General features: G+C 43.6%; 1 protein-coding gene across 5 annotated transcripts in view; it reads right to left on the bottom strand.

The window, feature by feature from the left end:
* The window catches only part of EPB41L4A (erythrocyte membrane protein band 4.1 like 4A), a 334,648-nt gene that overhangs the window by 127,553 nt on the left and 186,852 nt on the right, over positions 1-20,243 (bottom strand). For 4 of the 5 annotated variants that reach the window (XM_073677363.1, XM_073677380.1, XM_073677389.1 and 1 more), the window contains one exon: positions 12,108-12,205. The exons of the other annotated variant lie outside the window; for it this stretch is intronic. In XM_073677363.1, coding sequence (XP_073533464.1) covers positions 12,108-12,205 — 98 coding nt within the window. The remainder of the gene's footprint in view (positions 1-12,107; positions 12,206-20,243) is intronic. 5 annotated transcript variants of the gene reach the window in all.

Here is a 20,243-nt window from a genome sequence, read left to right as displayed (position 1 = left end):
ATTCAAGGGAGTTAACGGCAGAACATTATTATCCCGAAGGAAAAAATAAGAGAAACTTTCTGACACACTGAAGCTTCACCTGAAGGGGCCTTCTTCTCGACAGAAAGCCAAATGAGCTTTTTGGAGGAAAGGACACAAAAATAATGATAAACAAGAAAAGCGTTTAATCCTTCTCTACTCAAAAAAAGCTGGTTATTTGTGTAGGAGCAGGGTTTCTTAAGTAGATACTTCTAGGATCCAAGCTCTTTCAACCCAACTGTGTTTTCATCTCCTTCAGCCTATAGAAATCTGTCATTATTTGTTATCTGATGCAGGACTGTGCTAACCCCATTGACATTCCTCACATTCAGTTTCCTTCATCCATCCGGCAACACTATAATGGTATAGGAATGGATTAGACTGGGTATTATAAATTTAATAGAAACTTAAAAAGTGGGACTAAAACAGGCCTCATCATCAGTAACATTTGGGAATAATCAAGTGGAACGTATAACGATTTTCCATTTATCAATAACAAGTATATATAAAAATGTAAAATAACTGTTAAAAATGTTGTGGATTTTGAGTAAAAATTGGGAGCCAAGCATTCAACAAAATAAGCATTACTTATCTACTGAAGCCCTCGTCGCTCCAGTGCAGCTTTTCCACCGCTCCCTGCTGCCATTTCTTCACAAAGCTGCAGCCCTGACTTCATGTCTATGACACAAGACCCGCTATAGTCACTTACTAGCCCCAGCTGTTATGCGGGAGCAGACAAGACCACTATAGCTTATAATTGGCAGCAGGAGTCATGTGTTTTAGTCGGGACATCATTGCTGTTGGACTGTAAATAAAAAGAGCAAGCAGCAGCGATAAGGTGGTACTAGTGAGGTGGCTTCAACAAGCAAGAAATGCTTAAAGGTTTAGTCTCATGACATGAAATTGGTAGTTTGATAGACAGCAGGAAAATGAGCAAGTTTGCAATTGACTTGCTATTTCTATCCGCTGTGGTTCTCCTGCTAGGAGAGTTTTAGAGGGGTTGTCCAGTCTAAAATGAAATGTCTGCAATCACTCTGACTGCAGACTTGTGATTCCTCCCCAGTGCACGCACTGTGGTCAATATGCGATATGCATACTCCCGGGCAGAACCCGTCTAATGGGCACGGCCTCACTCAATACAAGGGTATAGACAGGTTCTGCCCGGGAGTATGGATAAGATATATCGCGTACCTGAGCGCCCTTTCCCGGGCAGAGAATGGCGGACCCTTGCAGCGCACATTTAATTTTAGACCGGACAATCACTTTAATCTTACATTGTTTAAAGCTCCTTGGCAAGGAGCTAACGAGTATGAGCAGTATCTACATTCCAGGATAAGGAGTTAACTCTTGAGATTGCAGTCACCTCTCTCCAGACCATTAATTTATGTGCAGCAGTTAGCTGCTCACCTCCCATTCCTTGCCAGCCACTAATCTCATGTCCCTGCTTCCACATCAGTTTTCCTCATCATTTCTCACTTTCCCAAAGCATGTGCCTGTTCAAAGGCCCTGTTATCTCTGTATGCAAATATAGCGATAACAAGGTAGACTTCAGAACAAGCACTGACCAATGTGCCACTGCAGCCCATAAGCTCAGCAGAAGGATGATGAAACTGAACCAGAATGGTCACTCAAGGAGGAGTTCTCCCCTAACCCCAGCAACAAGGAGGTGAAAAGGCTGGAGAGCTGATAGCTCCTGATGAAACATGTTGAGAATAAAACAAAAGATACAAAACCCCTTTTACAAGTAGCTCAGTGCAGCTATTATATTTTAATTCATGGGAGTAAGTATACCATTGTATGAGTTAAGTTACAATTGTATTCATCAGCAATTAACCGATTGCTAATCAGCAGGTTGGAACACACTATATGGAAAGCTTTACAAACACAAACACTAAATTTAAATAAGCTTTCAGTATTATGAAGAATGTCAAGGGGTGGTACGGCACTTAAAATTTATTTTCCAACTATCCATATTTATACTCTACCCATTTTTTTTTTCCCGTTTGAGGGCAGTGCTAGAAGCTGTGGAGCGGCGCTGGTGTCACTCATTGCTTCTATTTCGACCCCCTGATGACGACTTCTTTCACAGAAGTTAGGGCAGCATGAACTCACATCTCACAGAGTCCATCAGGATATCTTCAGCGGGGGCAGCGATGCAAGAAACGAATGAGTAAGTGGAGCGCTGACCCCTGTGACATCCAACCAGGAGCCGATGGATGCTGCAGGGAGGCAGTGCAGCCCCAGCCTCCTGTGACGTCACATTTGAGACTCCTCTCAAACAAAACATAACCGGAAATAAAGTAAAAAAATACATTTAGAGATCAGGTAGACAGGGATAAGTGTAGGGTGTTGTGTAAAAAAGCTCAATACAAAAGTGGTGAGGATGTAAAGATAGATAGAAAATACAGTTTAGGTGCCAACCACCACTTTAAGAAAGTTAACTTAAAGAGGTTGTCCACTAATTTTACACTGATGGCCTATCCTTAGGATAGGTTATCAATGTCTGATCGGCCGGAGCCTGACACCCGCCCCCTGATCAGCGGATGTCGGCGGCCAACAGCTGGAAGTATTTACTTGCCAAGCTGGCAGTCTGCTTGTAGTGGCTGCTGCATGGGTGTTACAAGTAGACAGCCAGCTCGGCAAGTAAGTACTTCCAGCTGTTGGCCGCCGACAGACAACACCGATAACTGCTGTTAGGGAGAGGAGGGGAAGCAGAGTGTTGGACTCTGGCCAATCAGACATTGATGACCTATCCTAAGGATCAATGTAAAAGTAGTGGACACCCTCTTTAACTAGGATTAATTGCAACTAAATTGTGTAATTATATGTCAATCACATTACTCAACTGCTTTTACAAAGACTATGGCGAGTATTTATCAATTCTAATTTAGGACTTTGCAAACTTAGATTATAAAACAGACAGTCTTGCCAAATTGCTAATTTATCATATTGGTTCATCCAGTTTTATAAATCTGAACCAGCCTTAGATGGTCTAGTCTAAGCTTACACCATATATTGTCTTACTTTGAGTCAGAAATTTGAATGAAAATTTAAGCATATTTTTTGCAGCACAGTTGCACAAGCCACTTTTGACCAGTACCACCCACATTTACTGCTAAGCACCTCTTCTTGACAGAAAGTCAGAAAGTGTCTATTACATACACTGTGTGCAGAGTTATTAGGTAAGTTGTATTTTAGAGGATTATTTTTATTATTGATCAACAACTATGTTCTCAATCAACCCAAAAGACTCATAAATATCCAAGCTTAATATTTTTGGAAGTTGGAGTGGGTTTTTTTTTTAGATTTGGCTATCTTAGGAGGATATCTGTTTGTGCAGGTAACTATTACTGTGCAGAATTATTAGGCAACTTAATAAAGAACAAATATAATCCCATCTCACTTGTTTATTTCTAAATGTTGTGCACTGATATTGGTTTACCTGGTGAAAATAAACATTTCTGACATGCAAAAACAAAACCCCAAAAAATTAGTGATCAATATAGCCACCTTTCTTTATGATGACACTCAACAGCCTTCCATCCATAGATTCTGTCAGTTGCTTGATCTGTTTTGGATCAACATTGCGTGCAGCAGCCACCACAGCCTCCCAGACACTGTTCCGAGAGGTGTACTGTTTTCCCTCCCTGTAGATCTCACATTTTATGATGGACCACAGTTTCTCTATGGGGTTCAGATCAGGTGAACAAGGGGTCATGTCATTATTTTTTCTTCTTTTAGACCTTTACTGGCCAGCCACGCTGTGGAGTAGTTGGATGCATGTGATGGAGCATTGTCCTGCATGAAAATCATGTTTTTCTTGAACGATACCGACTTCTTCCTGTACCACTGCTTGAAGAAGTTGTCTTCCAGAAACTGGCAGTAGGTCTGGGAGTTGAGCTGGACTCCATCCTCAACCCGAAAAGGGCCCACAAGTTCATCTTTGATGATACCAGCCCATACCAGTACCCCACCTCCACCTTGCTGGCGTCTGAGTCGGAGTGGAGCTCTGTGCCCTTTACTGATCCAGCCTCTGGCCCATCCATCTGGCCCATCAAGAGTCACTCTCATTTCATCAGTCCATAAAACCTTTGAAAAATCAGTCTTAAGATATTTCTTGGCCCATTTTTGTCGTTTTATCTTATGTTTCTTGTTCAAAGGTGGTCGTTTTTCAGCCTTCCTTACCTTGGCCATGTCCCTGAGTATCGCACACCTTGTGCTTTTTGATACTCCAGTAACGTTGCAGCTCTGAAATATGGCAAAACTGGTGGCGAATGGCATCTTGGCAGCTTCACGCTTGATTTTCCTCAATTCATAGGCAGTTGTTTTGCGCCTTTTTTGGCCAGCACGCTTCTTGCGACCCTGTTGGCTATTTGCCATGAAACGCTTGATTGTTCGGTGATCACGCTTCAAAAGTTTGGAAATTTCAAGACTGCTGCATCCCTCGCAAGACATCTCACAATTTTGGACTTTTCAGAGCCCGTCAAATCTCTCTTCTGACCCATTTTGCCAAAGGAAAGGAAGTTGCCTAATAATTAAGCACACCTTATATAGGGTGTTGATGTCATTAGTCAACACCCCTCCTCATTACAGAGATGCACATCACCAGATTTACTTAATTGGTAGTTGGCTCTCAAGCCTATGCAGCTTGGAGTAGGACAACGTGTATAAAAAGTATCAGTGATCAAAATACTCATTTGCCTAATAATTCTGCACGCAGTGTATAAAAAACATGGTGCAAGTCATGAAAGACATTTCTGGCGCAGATTGTGGTATAATGCTGCTGCTTTAAACTTGAGGAATTTAATCTGGGTTGCCACATATGAACTGCATTTTTTAGTACCTGACTTGGGTTGAAAACAGGGATAAATTCAAGAATAAGGTAAAATATAAAACGGGGCCTTCTTTTGCATTCTGTTTAATTGTATCACTGAATAATTGCGCTGCACTTGTGTATAATATTGCAGAATTCATGGTTTCTCAAGAGGCAAGCTGTCCGGATTATGGAGAAGCAAACTGTTACTTTGCCGGCTTGTCTGATGCTTGCTTTGTGCCACATGCAACATGATAACTATTGTCCAGTATAACTTTTCTATCCATAAACCGTATCATAAACCATATGGAGATCATCAAAGGGTCTTGCATTTTTATTACATTTTGTGAAATTACCCTGTTACTCTCAGACTAAGTGCCCACGATGCAGAAATGCTGCATATTTTTTCCGCTTCTCCCTGGCAGGAAAAAGGCATGCGGATTTTACATGTGTTTTTCCTGCCAGGTAGAAGCGTTTGTCAAGCGTTTTTGCATGCATTTCTGCATGCGGGTTATCAAGCGCGTTTCCAAGCGATTTTAGCATCACTTGGAAAAGTGCTTGACAACTTGGTCACATTATATAAATCCATGCAGCCGGCATGGATTTATATAGTTTGACCAAGTAATAGTTAAAAAAAAAAAAAAAAAAGAGGAATCATGTTAAAAAATAAAGATTATACTTACCTTCCGATGGCCCCCGGTCTTTTCTCCCGTGCGTCCCTGGGGGAGGGAGGCGTAGCACCACAAAAGGCAGGAAGAAGCAGTGTGGTGGCGCTAGAGACAAGGCGGGAAAGTGTTCCCCGTAACACCAACAAAACGGAAGCTGCCAATACAACTGTTAGGTCTTCCCGAGTCTAGTTGTTTTTTAAAAAGTCTTCAGATAACCTCAAAAAGGTCATTTGCACCACCTGCCAGAACAGCATCAGCAGGGGTAGCAAAACTAGCAGCCTGACCACCACCAGCATGATCAGGCACCTAGCAGCAAAGCACCCTACTAAGTGGGCCGAACCCCAGGGTCCAGGAACAGTGTCTGTGGGTGATATCACTGCTTCTTCCGCTGTTGTGCGTGTACGCCAATCCCCTGTCAATGGCGCATGCGAAGATGCCTCCCACCCTGCACCTGTCATTGCATACTCTCAACTAGCACCATCAGAAAGCACATCCAAGTCCTTGTCCCAGCGCAGCGTTCAGTTGTTCCTACCCCAGTCTTGGAACGCAAGCGCAAATACGCAGCCAATGCTCCACAGGCCACACTACTAAATTCACACATTTCGCAACTGCTTTTTTGATACTCCAGTAATGTTACAGCTCTGAAATATGGCAAAACTGGTGGCGAATGGCATCTTGGCAGCTTCACGCTTGATTTTCCTCAATTCATAGGCAGTTGTTTTGCTCCTTTTTTGGCCAGCATGCTTCTTGCGACCCTGTTGGCTATTTGCCATGAAACGCTTCATTGTTCGGTGATCATGCTTCGCAAATACGCAGCCAATGCCCCCCCACACTACTAAATTCACACATTTCGCAACTGCTTGCGCTCGATATGTTGCCTTTTAGGCTCGTGGAGACGGAAGCTTTCCGCAACCTGACGGCAGCCGTCCCTTGGTGCTCTGTCCCCAGCCGCCACAGTTTCTCCCGGTGTGCCGTCCCCACATTACACGAGCACGTGTCCCACAACATTAGCCGTGCCCTCAACAACGCAGTTACTAGAAAAGTTAATCTAACCACGGACACGAGGATGAGGACAAGTGCTTGTGGGCAGGGGCAGTACATCTTGCTGATGGCACACTGTTAATATGGTGGAAGCTGGGACCCAGTCGGACCTTGGAACGGAACACGTCCTCCCGACTCCGAAGATTGGGGGCCCTGGGTCAATTTAGTTTGCCCCCACATTCTACACCTCCTCCTCCTCTTCAGCTTCCATCTCCGAAATGACCACATCAGTCACAAGCTGGAAGCACTGCAGCACTGCCTCGGCCAAGCAACAGGCTGTGCTAAAGCGAATATCCTTAGGTGACAAACCACACACCGCTGAAGAGTTGTGGACAGCTCTGAAAGAGCAGGTAGATCTGTGGCTGACACCACTGAACCTACAGCCACGTATGGTCATGTGTGACAATGGCCGGAACCTGGTGGTGGCTCTGAAGCGAGGTGAGCTCACACACGAACCATGCCTGGCCCATGTGCTTAACCTCGTGGTTCAGCAGTTTCTCAAAACCTACCCGTATCTGCTTGTCAAAGTACGCCGCGTGTGCGCCCATTTTAGAAAGTCAGCTACAGCTTACGGCTCACCGACTGGTGTGCGATGTCCCCACGCGTTGGAACTCTACATTGCAGATGTTCGGAAGGATTTGTGAGCAGAAGAGGGCAGTTGTTGACTACCAGCATCAACACGGCATTCGGTATTCAGGTCAGACTCCATGCATAGGACCTCAGGACTGGACATGGATGTCAGACATCTGTACCATCTTCCAAAACTTTGAGGACTCCACCAAGATGGTGAGCGGCAATGACGCCATAATTAGCGTCACCATCCTGCTTCTCTGTCTTCTGAAACGCTCTCTGCTCACAATCAAAGAGGATGCATTGCAGGTGGAGCACGATGAGATGGAGCAAGGAACCATACAGGGTGATTACACACAGCCAAGCCTCATCTCATCCTAACGTGGATTGGGTGACAATGAGGAAGAGGAGGAAGAACAGGAGCTAGTTTCCTGCGCTATAGAAGGTACTACCTGCACAACCGTCATACTGTTCAGCATGGATGGCATGAGGACAGGGAGGAAGAGGAGGAGGAGAGCATGGTAAGTCGTCCTATTGGTAAGGACACAGAAGTCTTGCCTCTTTGCAGTCCGGCACACATGGCTGGGTTTATGTTACACTGCCTTTCCCGCGACCCTCGCGTTGTCCAAATTTTGGGTGACAGTCATTACTGGTTGGTGACACTTCTAGACCCACGCTATAAGGAGAACTTTCTCTCTCTTATTCCCGCGCAGGACTGACCTAATAAAATGGGGCAGTACGAGAAGGCCCTTGTTGCGGAATTATTTAAAAAATTTGCATCTGAAAACGCTCGCGGCAGAGGTCACAATTTGTTGGACAACCAAGGAGTACAGGCGAGATAGACACAAATGCAATCCAGCAGAGGCAGGGGAACACTGTCAAAGTTCTGGAACAGTTTTCTCAGACTCTTCCATTGCACAGGCCCTGAGGCGTGGGGTACTCTCACAAAGAGGGAAAAGTTTTAGAAAATGGTGAGGGAGTACCTTGCCAAACGTATCAACATCCTCTAGGATTCCTCTGTGCCTTATAATTATTGGGGATCCAAGCTGGACACGTGGCATGAACTGGCTCTCTATGCCTAGGAGTTCCTGGCCTGCTCTGCCACTAGCGTTTTGTCAGAGTGGGTTTTTAGTGCTACTGGTGGAATTATAACCGATAGGCGCATCCGTCTGTCAACTGAAAATGCTGACAGGCTGACTATTCTAAAAATGAACAAGGCCAGGATTGGGCCAGACTTCTCAACACCACCAAATGATAGCAGCGTAGAATAAGCTCAAATACAGTGTGTTTTCTTGGGAGGTCTAACTATTTGCATGCACCTCTGTCTTCACACCCAGACATGGGTATACGCTTCCTGATTTTGCCTATTTGCTCTTGTCCTCCTTTTCCTCATCCTTAACCAGCAGATCATCACAATATCTACCATATCTACGTCTCTTGCAAGGGGCATTGGAGTTCCTCCAAATTTTGGCAGCTGTTGCAGTCACTGAGTAGGCAAGCAGTATGGGAGACCCACTTCCTAATAATGAGAACATGGTTTTCAAGAGGCCCTCCGACCTCTACGTCTCTTGCAAGGGACATTTGAGTTCCTCCAAATTTTTGGCAGCTGTTGCATTCACTGCATAGGCAAACAGTATGGGACACCCACTTCCAAATAATAGGAACATGTTGTTACTATGGCCCAGCTCTATGCGTCTTTAAATTGGTATTGGGGTTTTTTCCCAAATTTTGGCAGCCCTTGCAGTCACTGCATGGGCATTACCACTATAGGCGACCTACTCCTTTATAATAGGAACATTTTTTTTACTGAGGCCCTCCTTTATGTCTCTTCAAAGGGGTATTGGGGTGCGTCCAAATTTTTGGCAGCCCTTGCAGTCACTGCATACCCAATAACAGTATAGGAGACCCACTCTTTAATAATGGGAACAACAAAGCATAGCCAACTGCTGTCCCTTTAACAATAGTAAGGGCCGCCTGATGGCCCTATAAAAATATAGTGTTTGTGACCTTCAGAGTCCCTCCTTCATAAATGAAACAGGATATGTCTGATCATGTCTCACACACCACATGGTAAGATAAGGTAGTAAAATGTTAAAATGACATTTACTGGTGAATGTATTTTTCATTGTTGAAAGCAGTGCAAAAAAGGCATCAAAAATGCTACGTGTGAACATAGCCAAAGTTGTGGAGAAGCATTTTTGTTTTTGCATATTTATTTTGCCTTATATACAAGTCATTACCCTGGAAAGGATGCTCCTTAACATTTTTCCCAGGAAAATCCATTTTGCCAGTGTCCCATCCCCTGAGGATGCCGCACATGCGGTGAATGTTGGGGGGGGGGGGGGGGAGAGAGACTCATGCTAAGAGAACAGTTTGTCTTATTCTGCCATTTGGATGAAGGCACCTCGTGGTGCCGTTAGATTTAGATTAGGGATGTTTTATATACCAATAGGCATTTTTAATCAAATATGAAATAAAAGCTACGTTTTACGGTTTGTTAGAGAGGGGTCTCTTTTGGGGTTCTCCCCAATTTGTAAATATATTATCAATATACCCTCCCAGGCCATTGTTTTCCTCACAGTTTGTTACTTAAAATCTGAAAGTAAATACTTTTCCACAGAAATGAATCAATTGAAAGTACAGAACACGCTCTTATGTCATGAAGGACATGTTATACACCAGGGGTGTGGGAACCTCGGCCGGCGGGCCGTTTACGGCCCTCGATGACCTTTTATCAGGCCTCTGGGCAGATGCCCCAGGGCCGAAGTGCTTCGGCCAGCCCATTAATTTCTTGCTCTGTGACCACGCGCACGCAGTGTTCTCCACTGACGGTCAGGGTGCGAGCAATGAAAGATTACGTCCTGACACCACTGCCGGCGTCAGGACGTACTTTTGGTTAAGTTAGCGCGCAATTTGTATGGCCCTCGAAGGACTACCCACCACGGTTATACACAGTATCACAGGGAAGGACTAGACCTAATATCATGTATGTGGACATTTGTGAGGTGTCCTTTGAATCTTTGGCAGGTGGTTAAGAATAATTCATAGTTTTAATTACCCTTTTAGCAGTAACAGAATAATCTTAGCAGGAATACTGACATGTGGGGTACAAAATAAATTATCTACTTTCACAGAATTGAAGTTTAAGGTGACTTAATATTCTCTGGCTTAGATCGGAAGTTGTAATTGGAGGAAATACGTTTTTTGTATGATTAAAAAATGTGTGCATATTGCAGGAAAGTTCTATATACATGCATAATACATCAGGTCAATTATGAGAACGCCTCCACCTGTCTTGGCAGGTGCCTATGCTGTTATCCGAATAAAGAGAACTGTAAACAATTGTCACAAAGTCAGATTTTTTCCTAGAACAACAGCTGTCACATGGATATACTGCAGAAACGTTTTTCCTTTGGCACCCAGGTATACATGTGAAGACGTAGCCGGGAGTATATTGAGTCTAAATGTACACATACATTCTCTAATACATTTTTCACAAAGTGAACTCATAAGCAAGGTCAGATTAGTTTTTTTTATAAATATTATATATCAGTTTATTAATAAGGAAAAATAATAGAAGAGAAAATATTAGTCACCAAAGAGATGACATTTATTTAAAGACAACCTGTCATCAGATTCATGCTGCTTGAACTGGGGTGTCACTTGGGTAATACTGATCACAAAATAATACATTTTCACTTATACATCCTTTAATGAGCCGTTCAGGAGAGGGGCAAATAGGGCACTAAACAAATTCCCAGGGGTCTGTATTGGGCCCTCGTCTTTTTAATTTATTATTAACAACCTTTATAAAGGACATACAGTGTAAAAAATAAATATTTTCAGATGATAGTAAACTCTGCAAAGTAATTAACAAAGAGGAGGATAATTTAACATTACAGAGGGATTTATGCAAGCTTGATACTTGGGTGGGGACATGACAATTAAGGTTTAAAGTAGACAAATATAAGGTCATGCACTTTGGTCAAGGAAATAAAATGTACAATATTGTAATAAGTGTTAAAATACTAGGCAAAGTCTAAGGGAAAGACTGTTTAATCATCATCACAGATTAAGATTCTTTACTGTAAGAGTAGCGACATTAGGAAACTCTGTCACAAGATATGGTTGATTCACTAAAAAAAAAAAAAGTTCAAGGAGGGCCTGGATGTCTTTCTTGAAAAATATATTACAAGTTATGGGTACTAAATTGTATAATGGGAGCTAGTTTAATAGCTATATGTGAAATCAGGAGTTTCCCCCCTAATATGGGGCAATTAGCAACTGCCTCAAGGGAATTTTGACTTCCTAAGGATCATAAGCTATAGGTTGAACTCAATGGACTTAAAAACTTATAAAACGTTTTACCTGTATGACATTGACCAATCATAAGCAGGAGGCTACACTTCTTGCAGCTCTCATCTCATGGCAGTCAATATGGGGGAGAGACTGAGTAGAGAAGTACTGACAGTGCTATGAGAGGAGAGCTGTAAGAGGTGATTGTAATTGCACACAGCTCTGCTATACTCCCTTCCCCAGCTTGTAATCACAGTTGATGTCAGAAGAGAGATCAGTGAGGAGAGCAGGACTGTGTGTTATTACATATCGCACACAGAGAAAGCTGTTCTGACTTTCTTTGGAGGAGTGTTCTTTTTTCTCCCTGCTTAATACTTTCTGCTCATGATTGGTCAAGGTCATGCAAGGGAAAATGTAAATGTCCCAGACAAGAATCTCCGCAAACGCATCCTTTGTCTTACTGAAAATTAGAATTTAAACTTGACAAGCGAATGTCCCTGCAACAGAGTTCGTTACATAGGTTGAAAAAAATACTTCATCCGTCAAGATCAATCAAAAAATAAAAAACAAAGTTTTATTCAGCCCTGCAGCCACTATTCCATGCTGTGGCCAGTTTAACATGTTCAAATTGGGTCAAGGTCCTCTTTAAAGGCAGTTAAATGTTACACATACCCAGCACCCCAATTTATTTTTATACTTACATTGTATAGCATAGGCCCCAAGCTGAGCAGCAATATTAAAAGGACAAGGCAATCTACCTTGCAAAACATCCTGTTTCACTTGCAAAAAGAACTGATACCTAAAGGAACAAAAAATACACATTTATAACAGATCAGCATCTTTGCTTATGAACTTAAAGAGTAACCGTCGTTTTAAATTTTATTCCATAAATCAATAGTACACGTGAAAATAAGCAACTTTGTAATATATCTCAGAGAAATCTGCTTCCTTCTCTGCCAAAATTGATCATTATCAAAATTTTCAATTCGGAGGTAAAAATAGAATTAGTCCTTACCGGTAATTACTTTTCTAGGAGCTTTCCACGACAGCATTGGAGGATGTCGTCCACGCCCTATTGCGGGACAGGAACACAGAGAGGTTAAAAGCCCCTCCCCACATCAATCACAAGTGTTTACCAATATCACCTGGAAATGGTTACCTGACAGTTATATGGAAATCCAAGAACCAAGTAGGGAGGGAAATTCGTGCTGTTGTGGAAAGCTCCTAGAAAACGAATTACCGGTAAGGACTAATTCTATTTTCTCATAACTCCTTCCACGACAGCATTGGAGGAATACCAACAATATTTCATTAGGGAGGGACAATAGCTTGGAGGACTTTCCTACCAAAGGCTAAATCCCTACTAGATGACAGATCTAATCTATAATGCTTGGAGAATGTGTGAAGGGAAGACCATGCAGCTGCCCTGCAGATCTGCTCTGAAGATGCGCCCACTCTTTCGGCCCAGGAAGCTGATGTAGATCTGGTAGAAAGTGCCTTTAGAACAATCGGAGGAGCTAGCTGTTGGTTGATGTAGGCTTCGCTGATCGCCTTCTTAATCCAGTTTGCTATAGTGGATTTAGCTGCCTTCCTCTGATATGCCCTGAGTGTTAGATAAAGAGATTCTGGTCCTGTCCCCAAGACTTGGTTTGTTGAAGATAGTGAAGAACAACTCTGCAGACATCTAGGAGATGAAACTCTGCTTCCTTTGAATTAGTAGGGTTTTGGCATTAGGAGGGAAGGAAGACCTCCTGAGAGTGATGAAAATCTGAGACCACCTTCGGGAGAAATGAAGGATCCAGGCAAAGTGTAATTCTATCCTCAGTCACATTCATGTAGGGTTCTCTGATAGAGAGAGCCTGCAGTTCTCCCACTCTTCGAGGTGAAGTGATGGCTATTAAAAAGGCAGTCTTATGAGAGAGAGATTGTATCGTGCTGGAGGATAGTGGCTCGAAGGGAAAGAGAGTTAGACCCTTGAGCACCATGTTTAGGTCCCAAGTTGGGACATGAATCTGAATTCTCGGATGAAGTCTGAGTGCCGAAGTCATGAATCTCTTGATCCATCTGTGAGAGGCCAGATCTTGATTGAACACAGAACTTGGGGCTGAAATCTGCACTTTAAGGGTACTAGGTTTAAGCCCCAACTCCAATCCACTCTGTAAAAAAATCAAGGATCTGAGCTATGTTAGGGTTTAGGGGATCAGGAGTGTCCAGAGCACACCAAGAAATTTTTTTCCATATCTTGCCGTATATGGCATTGGTTAATGAATTCCTACTCAGCTGAAGAGTTCTTATGACTTTCTCCGAAAGACATTTGGATTTTAGGATCGCGGCTTCAGTAACCAGGTTGCAAGGTTTAGCCATTGAGGATTTGGGTGGAATAGTGGGCCCTGTGAGAGAAGGTTGCTGACCTGTGGAAGTATCATTGGACCGTCCAGACAAAGTTCTGTGATGGCTCCAAACCAGGGCCTCTTGGGCCACAGAGGGGCCACTTTTTCTAACCGGATTTTCTGGATAGTTTTTGACAGCAGGGGAATTGGAGGAAATGCATAAACCAGTTTGAAGTGCCAGGGATGTACTAATGCGTCCAACTCTATGGCACGGTCTCTTCCGTCCAGTGAGACAAAGAGAGGAACTTTTGCGTTTAGGCGACTAGCAAAGAGATCCACCTTGGGGAGACCCCATTTTGATACCAGTGACTTTAACACCTGAAGATTCAGGCTCCATTCTCCTGGATGGATGTCTTTCCTGCTTAGAAAGTCTGCTTGTGTGTTGTGTGAGCCCTTCAGGTGAACTGCCGAAAGCGGTAGAAGATGATGTTCTGCCCAGGAGAATATTCGACCCGCGACTTGTTTCAGACTGTCTACCTTCGTGCCTCCTTGATGATGAAGGAAGGCGACTGTAGTCATGTTGTCCGAGAGTATTTTGATGTGAGACCCCTGGATCAGGTTGACTGCGGCTCTGAGGGCTTCTTCTACTGCTTTTAGCTCCTTGAAGTTGGAGGATTTGATACTCATCTCGTGACTCCATTTGCCCTGAAAAGGAGTGTGTGCCACCATGGCCCCCCAACCTCGTATGCTGGCATCGGTAATAATTGTAATTAGAGGGTCTTGGGTCCAAGAGATCCCTCTCTGAAGATTCTGGGAGCTTAGCCACCAAGAAAGGGAAGCCTTTACCCGACCGGGAGTCGTGGTCCATTTGTTTAGAGAGTCCCCCCCCATCTGTTCCTGGATTTCAGGATCTGATTCTGAAGGAGCCTTGAGTGGGCCTGAGCCCATGATACCGACTGGATACAAGCTGTCATCGACCCCAATAATGACACGGCTGTTCTCAAGGTTGGGTTTTCCTGGTGTCTGAAAATCGAAACCTTGGTTTTGAGAGCAGTTTGATGCTCCAGCGGAAGGAAAGAAGTTTGTTTTTTGGATTTTTGGAGCCTAGTAGGACACCCAGGAATCTTCTCCTTGATGATGGAAGGAGCTTGGATTTTTTGGTGTTTAGAATCCACCCTAAAGAACAGAGGGTTTCTAAGGTTCTGGACACCTGAAGATGAGTGACACCACGGAAGGTTCCGGACACCCATGAAGTCACCACGGAAGGGGCTACGATCAACACGTCGTCCAGGTATGGCATTATACAGACACCCTGTTTTTGAATGAACGCAATGACTTCGGCCATAATCTTCGCAAACACCCGAGGTGCTGAAGAGATGCCGAATGGCAGTACTTTGTACTGGTAGTGTTTCATCATATTGTCCCGGGAGATTGCGAAGCATAGGAACTTCCTGTGGGACGGATGGATTGTTACATAGTAATAAGCGTCCTTTAAATCTATAGTTGCCATCACATAGTCTTTCCCTATTAGTGGGATAATTGATCTTATGGATTCCAACTTGAATTGTCTGTACTTGATGTGATGGTTCAGGGACTTCAGGTTGATTATGATGCGCGGGGTCCCCGAAGGTTTTCGTATTAAAAATACTTTTGAGTAATGACTCGTCCCTTACCTACCAGGGGGGACTGGAGATATTACTCCAGAGTTTAGAAGGTCCTGTAGACCGACTGATAACAAGTACTGAGCTCTACGAGAAGGAAGGGAAGTGACCCGTAGGACCTGAGGGGGACGAGTCTCAAATTCCAAGAGAAGACCCTCTTTGATGATATTGAGGATCCACTGGCATGAAGATATTGCCTGCCACTGGGGAAAGAAACCCGAGATACGCCCCCCCGACACTGATCAAGTCACTACTACTCCTGCTGCTGAGGTACAAGGATGTTACGGCCCTTGCCTACTTTAGGGTAGCCCCAGTGCCCAGATTTTCCCTTCCCCTTATATTGCAAGGGATGATTCTGAGGAGGTCGAAAAGAACGCTTCTTAGCTTGTTCCTGCTCAGGAAGGGTTTTCTTTCTGTCAGAGGCCTTTTCCAGGATATCATCCAGGGCTGGCCCGAATACATATTTTCCCTGAAAGGGGATGGAGCAGAGTTTTACCTTAGAGGTGACATCTCCACACCACGTTTTAAGCCACAGTGCGCAGCGAGCGGTATTGGATAAAACAGCTGCTCTGGCCGCGATTAGGACTGACTCAGCCGAGGTGTACGCCAAGAAGCCCGTGGCTTTTTGAAGGAGGGGAATGGAATCTAGCAGGTCTTCTCTAGATGTGCCCAGGACAGATGTTCCTCCAGTTGAGCTAGCCACTTGAAGAGGGATCTGGCCACACAAGTTGAAGAGATATTGACCTTGAGAGAGGCAGAAGAAGTTTCCCATGATTTTTTAAAAACGCTTTCCATTTTACGGTCCAAGGGGTCCTTTAATTGGGGTGAGTCTTCAAAGGGGAGCGAGGAAATCCAGTTTGCTTTTTTGATTTAAGACCCCTACACATTTCATCCTGAACAGAACAGGGAACCTCAACCTCTTCTAGCCCCATAGTGCCCCTGACGGCATCATTTAACTCCTCCAAGTTGTCTGATGAGAAATAATATCTACCAATCTCCATTTTTTTTGACGGGGCCTAAGGATGCTCTCTCTTCAAAATCGTCTGAGGCAGAACTACTGGCCTCAAAGGAAAACACGTCTGAATCTACCTCTTGAACCCTTCTCTTCTTAGGGGAAGAGGGTCTAGAGGAGGTGTAGTTGGGCAGGGCGGCAATGGATGCCTGGACCTCCTGCTTGACGACCTGGACTTCTTGTCTAACCAGCGACCTAAGTTCCTCTATTAAAGAAGGGTTTTCTTCTTTAACTACATTATCCTTGCAGGGTTGGCACAATTTCTTCCTATGGGACGAGGGCAGCTTTTTAGCGCAGATACCACATCTACGGGACTGGTTCTTATCCTTCTTAGTATGCGGGGGCCTCGTCTTCCAAGAGAGGGGAAGAGAAGGGAACCCATGTAACTAGAAGGAGGGGAAACTAGTGTCATCTCAAAAAGAGAGGCTAAGTTAACCCCTTAGTGACCAACTCCAGTACTACTCACTGTAGCCGGGGGTGTGCTGGGCTCTGTACATGCAGGGATACTGGCTCTGTCACCCTCCATGATGGAGATAGCCTTATCTGGTGATGTCTTCTGGCAGGTTTTTCTAGGAAAAAACTGTGCCCCCAGCAAGGAACACCTGTTCCCTCCCACTTCCGGTCAAACTGGCGTGTCATCCCCTGCATGCTGGCTCTGGAAAGCGTGGAACGCATAGCCCGGAAGTGACTAGGACCTTGGATGACGTCACTACCGGCGCGCGCGCCCATACCGCCGGAGGAAGCACGAGATGCCGGAGAGCTGAAACAGGCCTCCGGCATGAAAATTATCCGGCCTGCTTTACCCTCTGAGGCGCAGGAAAACCAGGACGGTCCCCATCGGGAGCAGCATGGAGTGAGGAGGGAGCACCCCGACCGATCACTACCCGGAAAGTATAACCTTTAACACAATGCTGCCCTGCCGGCCAGAAAGCACTGCAGGACCTCTCCATGCCCCAAGGGAGACAGGAAAACACTGGTGATTGATGGTGGGGAGGGGCTTTTAACCTCTCTGTTCCTGTCCCCCAATAGGGCGTGGACGACATCCTCCAATGCTGTCGTGGAAGGAGTTTTGAGAAATCTGTATTGCATAAGTGAAGACAGACTTTCCCATTAGGATAGATAGGAGATGGCAGCTGCTACTTATGAGATAACTAAATAGGAGGGGCTCCGCCTATAGCTCCTCTTTCCTCCTCCTATCTACAGACATAGAATCTCATCAGTAGCAGCTGCCATCTCCAATCTCAGTAATGGGAAAGTCAGTCTTCACTGAATACAGATTTTACATCAGAATTGATAATTTTGGCAGAGACCGCAGCAGATTTTTCTGATCAGATATATTACAAAGTTGCTGATTTTCAAGTGCACTATTGATTTATGAATTAAAAATTAAAATGACGGTTGCACTGTAAATAGTGTCAGAAATAAAAACAAGAATGAAACAAAAACAAACAAAATGATGGCCATACAAATTAGCCTGGCAGCCACGTAATTTGATAGCCGTCACCAAGCAACAATTCCAAAGACATGTCAAACATTAAACTGACTGACCATACACCGTTAAAAGGCGGGAAGGAGAATGTGGGATAGAGATAAAGGCAAAGGTTTTCTACAAGGTGCATTATAAAGAGCAGTCTAGCTATATATTCATAAATATAAATTATACGGTAATAAGTGAAACACCTGGTATTAAAGGGAATCTGTCAGCAGGCTTTTGCTACTTCATCTGAAAGCAGTATAACGTAGGAGAAGAGACCCTATTCTAGGGATGTATCACTTAGTCTACTGGGTGCAGCAGTTGTGACACAATCAAAATTTATAGATGTAGCAAGTAGCAGAGCTGAGAAAGCTAACCTCGCCCACACCAGGCTCTCACTGTACATTGTATATATTGACAGTGAGCAGCTAATCAGTGCTGGGGGCAGAGTTGGACCAGGATGCACAGAAGTAGTCATGTAAATTGAATCTCCTGCTAATAAAATACAGATTGCACTGAAACAACAGAACACAGCCTAATAAGGGCCACATCGCTGAAATTAGTGCCTCATCCCCCATCTGATGCTGCTCTCAGGTTACTTAGCAAAAATCTGCTGTCCTTTAAGTGACTAGGCAGCAGATGACTGGCTGAAATTATATGTTATAGTCGTAGTGACTAGAGATGCTAGAGAGGTGCTAAATTCCGAACACGGACTTCTCTTGGGAGTTTTGGGGGAAGTCTGGAGAAGGAGAGAGAGAGAAAGAAAAAAAAAAAGAGAAAGAAAAAAAGAGAAAAGGAGAAAAAAAGAGAGAAGGAGAAAAAAAGAGAAAAGGAGAAAAAAAGAGAAAAGGAGAAAAAAAGAGAAAGGAGAAAAAAAGGAGAAAAAAAGAGAAAAGGAGAAAAAAAGAGAAAAGGAGAAAAAGAGAGAAGGAGAAAAAGAGAGAAGGAGAAAAAGAGAGAAGGAGAAAAAGAGAGAAGGAGAAAAAGAGAGAAGGAGAAAAAGAGAGAAGGAGAAAAAGAGAGAAGGAGAAAAAGAGAGAAGGAGAAAGAGAAAAATTTCAAGCTCCATAGTTCGGGTCGCCATTTTTTTTTCAATGGAGTTCAGGTTCAAGTTCGGGTACAGTTCTGGTACCCGAACTTTGGACTAAAGTTCGGGTGGGGCACCAGAACCCGAACTTCCATGGTTCCGCTCATCTCTAGTAGTGACCAGGAAAAATACTTTTTCCTGTCAAAATTTCTTTCATGGACTTTTAAGCCAAGGTCAATGAAGAGTATTTGGTGAGTTTTTCACGCTGTGTATTTTCGTTGCAATGAAGGCAGGGTCTTCAAAGTTCCAACAAAGTAGACGGGATTTATAGAAACCTCACCCCCTGTGCTTTTTTTTTTTATGCCGCGCAAACTGACCTACAGTGTGTATTTGAAGTCCGCAGCATGTGAATTTCTCTTGCGGTAAATGTGTGATTTTCTGATTTTCCCCATAGACGAATAAAATGAGGAAAATCCATAGGTAAAATTTACATAACCATTTTCAGTGTTTAGCTTTTGCAGCAGAAACACACTAAAAATGCAAGTAATGTGTATATGACTATCAATAAAGTTTTACCAAACACAAATACCACGAGGTATAAAAGAAACAAAGCAGTTTTATTTAAAACATGATATACTACCATAAATAGACAAAAAATAAGCAGATAAAACGTGATTATACTGCATATAGAAAACACACTCAGAAACACAATGAAAAATATAATTAATCTACTTTAGCTAATTGGTGAAAAAAATTCTTCAACATCCAAACCTCACCAAATGCTCATAATGGGAACTTTACCGTAAAATAGGAATAAAATAACCATTTTATTAAGAACCAACAGCATATAATAAGGATTTATACAGGGTACTCCTGTTCCAGTTTTGCTGGTGAGTGCAGTGAGATATTTTAGTAAAGCTCCCAATGTACACTGTTGGCAATGAACATGACTATATCTTAGATTCACTGTTCTCACTACAACTACAGTATATGGTGGATTTCCAGCACGCTGCAGCCTGCATGAGGTGAGGGGAAAAAAAGCAACATGGTGCAATATATCAAACCAAAGCCAGGAATGGATCCATAAAGTAGTTGAAAATACTTGTGTAAAAACTATCTAAATTTTTTTGATGAGGTTGTGTTGTAACAGCCAGCAGCATCTCCTGCATCTGCTGAGCGTGTCCCATTTGGGATAGCACTACAGAGCGTGCTACATGTAGTCACTAATGATTTAGAACTTAAAGCACCACTCCAGGGTTTTTTAATTTTTTTTCAGCGCTGGAGTGGAGCTTTAAATGTAAGTCCCCTGCCTCCGGTCATATACTTCACCCTC

Source organism: Phyllobates terribilis, unplaced genomic scaffold, assembly GCF_046119375.1.
Source record: "Phyllobates terribilis strain yellow unplaced genomic scaffold, ASM4611937v1 Scaffold_1__5_contigs__length_1240528914, whole genome shotgun sequence".
In the NCBI taxonomy this organism is placed as follows: Eukaryota; Metazoa; Chordata; class Amphibia; order Anura; family Dendrobatidae; genus Phyllobates; species Phyllobates terribilis.
Note: the sequence above shows the minus strand (reverse complement) of the source record. Positions and strands in the feature narration are given on the sequence as shown.